Source organism: Brassica napus, chromosome C3 (genome assembly GCF_020379485.1).
Source record: "Brassica napus cultivar Da-Ae chromosome C3, Da-Ae, whole genome shotgun sequence".
In the NCBI taxonomy this organism is placed as follows: domain Eukaryota; kingdom Viridiplantae; phylum Streptophyta; class Magnoliopsida; order Brassicales; family Brassicaceae; genus Brassica; species Brassica napus.
In genome coordinates, this window is record NC_063446.1 from 51,836,554 (window position 1) to 51,839,179 (window position 2,626).

At 43.0% G+C, this 2,626-nt stretch overlaps 1 protein-coding gene across 1 annotated transcript; it reads right to left on the reverse strand.

The window, feature by feature from the left end:
• Positions 1-933: 933 nt before the first annotated feature.
• LOC111212143 lies at positions 934-2,245 on the reverse strand. The gene is made up of 2 exons (XM_022713569.2): positions 1,460-2,245; positions 934-1,383 (listed from the first exon to the last, which is right to left on the reverse strand). Exons 1-2 carry the CDS (start codon positions 2,243-2,245, stop codon positions 934-936), a joined length of 1,236 nt encoding a protein of 411 aa, XP_022569290.2.
• Positions 2,246-2,626: the final 381 nt, after the last annotated feature.

Genomic DNA, 2,626 nt, shown 5'->3' on the forward strand with positions numbered 1-2,626 from the left:
AGTTACTATCCTCTGAGCAACAGTCAAATTAAAGACTATAGGACCAATCCTTAAAGGTGTTGGATTTAAAGCCCATTGCGTGAATCTATTCCATGATTCTTCATTAAAGTAATACAATAACGACTGCGGAGAACCATCGTCAGCTATTGGTGAATCACTAAGCTCAAGTTTCTTGCTTGGTCCTTTACACCATCTCTCCCACTTTGTCGGTGATGGAGCTGCAGTTTCTTCCATTGGTTCAACTTTTGGTAGTTTTCGGACAGTAATCATTGGAGTCCACCAATCACGTAGTGTTGTCCTTATTGTCTGCGATGGATCAAAGTCGGGTACATACGAGGACTGAGAAAGCCCTTCAAGGCCTTGGGTACCTATGTCTTCGTCGATATAATCTGCTTAACTCAAATTCACATCCTGTTAATTCAAAAATACAGAAGCAATACATAAAAAACTGATACAATAACATCCATTCCATGCATATCTTATTCAAAGTTCACATAACAAACCACACTTCCAAAATGAGACTAAATAAAACACATAACACTTCACGCCGATACATAGATGAAATTAACACAAACAGACATGCAAACTAAACAAGTCAAAACAACATTGAGGAGAGTGGTAAAGACTAGGGGTTGTTTACCCAGCGTTTGGACCTCCTTAGAGATGGAATGCTCGGTGGTGGCTTGCTCGACGATGGCTTGCTTGGTGATGGCTTGCTAAGCGTTGGCTTGCTAGGCGTTGGCTTGCTAGGCGATGGCTCGCTCGTCGATGGCTCGCTCGTCGATGGCTCTAAATCGTCAACTTCAACGCTTGCATCCTTTAGTGAACCTTTAAGCTCAGACTGCATTTTCTCAAATCTTTCACCCATCTATTTATGTAGCTTCTCTTCCATTGCAGAAAAATTCTGCTGAAACAACTGCGCCATAAAACTCTTCATATCTTCATTAAACGACGCCTGTTGTGGTCTAGAAGAGAGAACCTTTTACTTCCTTTTTTCCATTCCACGATCCGGGAGCCTCTTCTTTCCCTTCTAGCTCTGGAGCCTCTCTTCGCTGATCCTCTTGGAGTTCGAAATTCTTCATCACTCCCATCTTCTTCATCATTCTTGGGAGCTTCTTCATCATTCTGAGCTGATTCATCATTCTGAGCTGATTCATCATTCTCAGCTACTTCATCATCCTCTCCTTGTTTGTCATGAAGCCCCCAAAAAAACTCTGGTGTCTCTATGAACTCCCAAATATGGTCACTGAAGTGATGCTTAGTACGTATCATCCTCATGAGAACCTTAATTCTATCACCCCCCACCTCATCAGCTCTGTGAAAAGCAGCATTTTCAACCACTTCATAATTCCCACTCCACGAGATGTATGGATAGATGTCATCCTACACATAATAGGTAAACAAGATTAGATTTAAACACTCATTAAAACCGGATGCAGTCTTAAATTGGAATATTTACCTCGGATGTAAAGATGTTCTCCAACCTATTGAAATTCCCGTATGAAATCTTTGCAGCTCCCATCCAGTTTACGCATTTAGAACCGTTCATAAAACCCTTGTCCAGTTTTTTTCCACAGAGCTTTCCAATCTTTGGTACTGCTTCCATTGCCCAAATCTGCAAGGCGTAGGAGAAGCCATCTAACACGTAACTAGTAGTCTTCTCCTTCAGTTTGTCACGTGTTTTAGCTATTGACTCACAGAGAAGGTCAAAAGAAGCAACTCCCCAGGGATACTTTCGAACATTATCAAGATCCATGACCAACTTGATATACTTGAAGGGGATATTAGCCTTCTCATCTCTCGCGCAAACCATAGTAACAATGATGCACATATACACCTGTCTTATTCGATCAACATTACTCCACTTCTTAACAGCTTCATGGTGATTCTTCCACAGGTCCAAGATAGTTACTCCCTCTTTTCTCCTCACCACTGTGCTCCAGAAACCACCATCATCTTCGAAGTCAACCAACTCCTTACGTGATAGACTAGTATCGCACTGAAGCCCGGTAACTGCGTGGTACTCTACCAAAGAAAATCGGAGTGGTCTCCTCGCAAAGGCAAACCATAGCTCATGGTTTTTGTAAGTCACCAGCTCCCTACACAAGAAGCTGTGTATCACTCTCGCCAAGTAACCCAAACCATTCTCGTACAACTTACAAATCTGAGCAAAAACCCGATCTTTCTTCCATTCCTCCAACTCCTTTGGCAGCCATTCCTCCAACCTTTCCATATAACATACCATACTGCGTTGTTATTGATCTGAGTCACTTGGGTCTCCTCACTTAGCCAAAACCCAAGATGAACGTCTTGACTGGACTGTACTGGACTGATCTCGACTTGGACAGAACCTCAGCTTCACCATGAAGAAACTGACAGGCCTCGACAGACTGATCTGGACAGAACCTCCTTTAGCTCCTGGACAGTTCTTCGGACTTCTCGGCGGAGTATCGAGCAGAACTTCGACTGATCTGAACCCGTAGACCTGAACTAACTCCGGACAGAACTTTTGCTTGATCATCAAAGGAACTGACTGGCCTGGACAAATTCATTTGGACAGAACTTTCCCTAGGCGCTGACTCGAAATCAGTAGAAAACTGACCTCGAAAACTCTCTAAATAGCTCG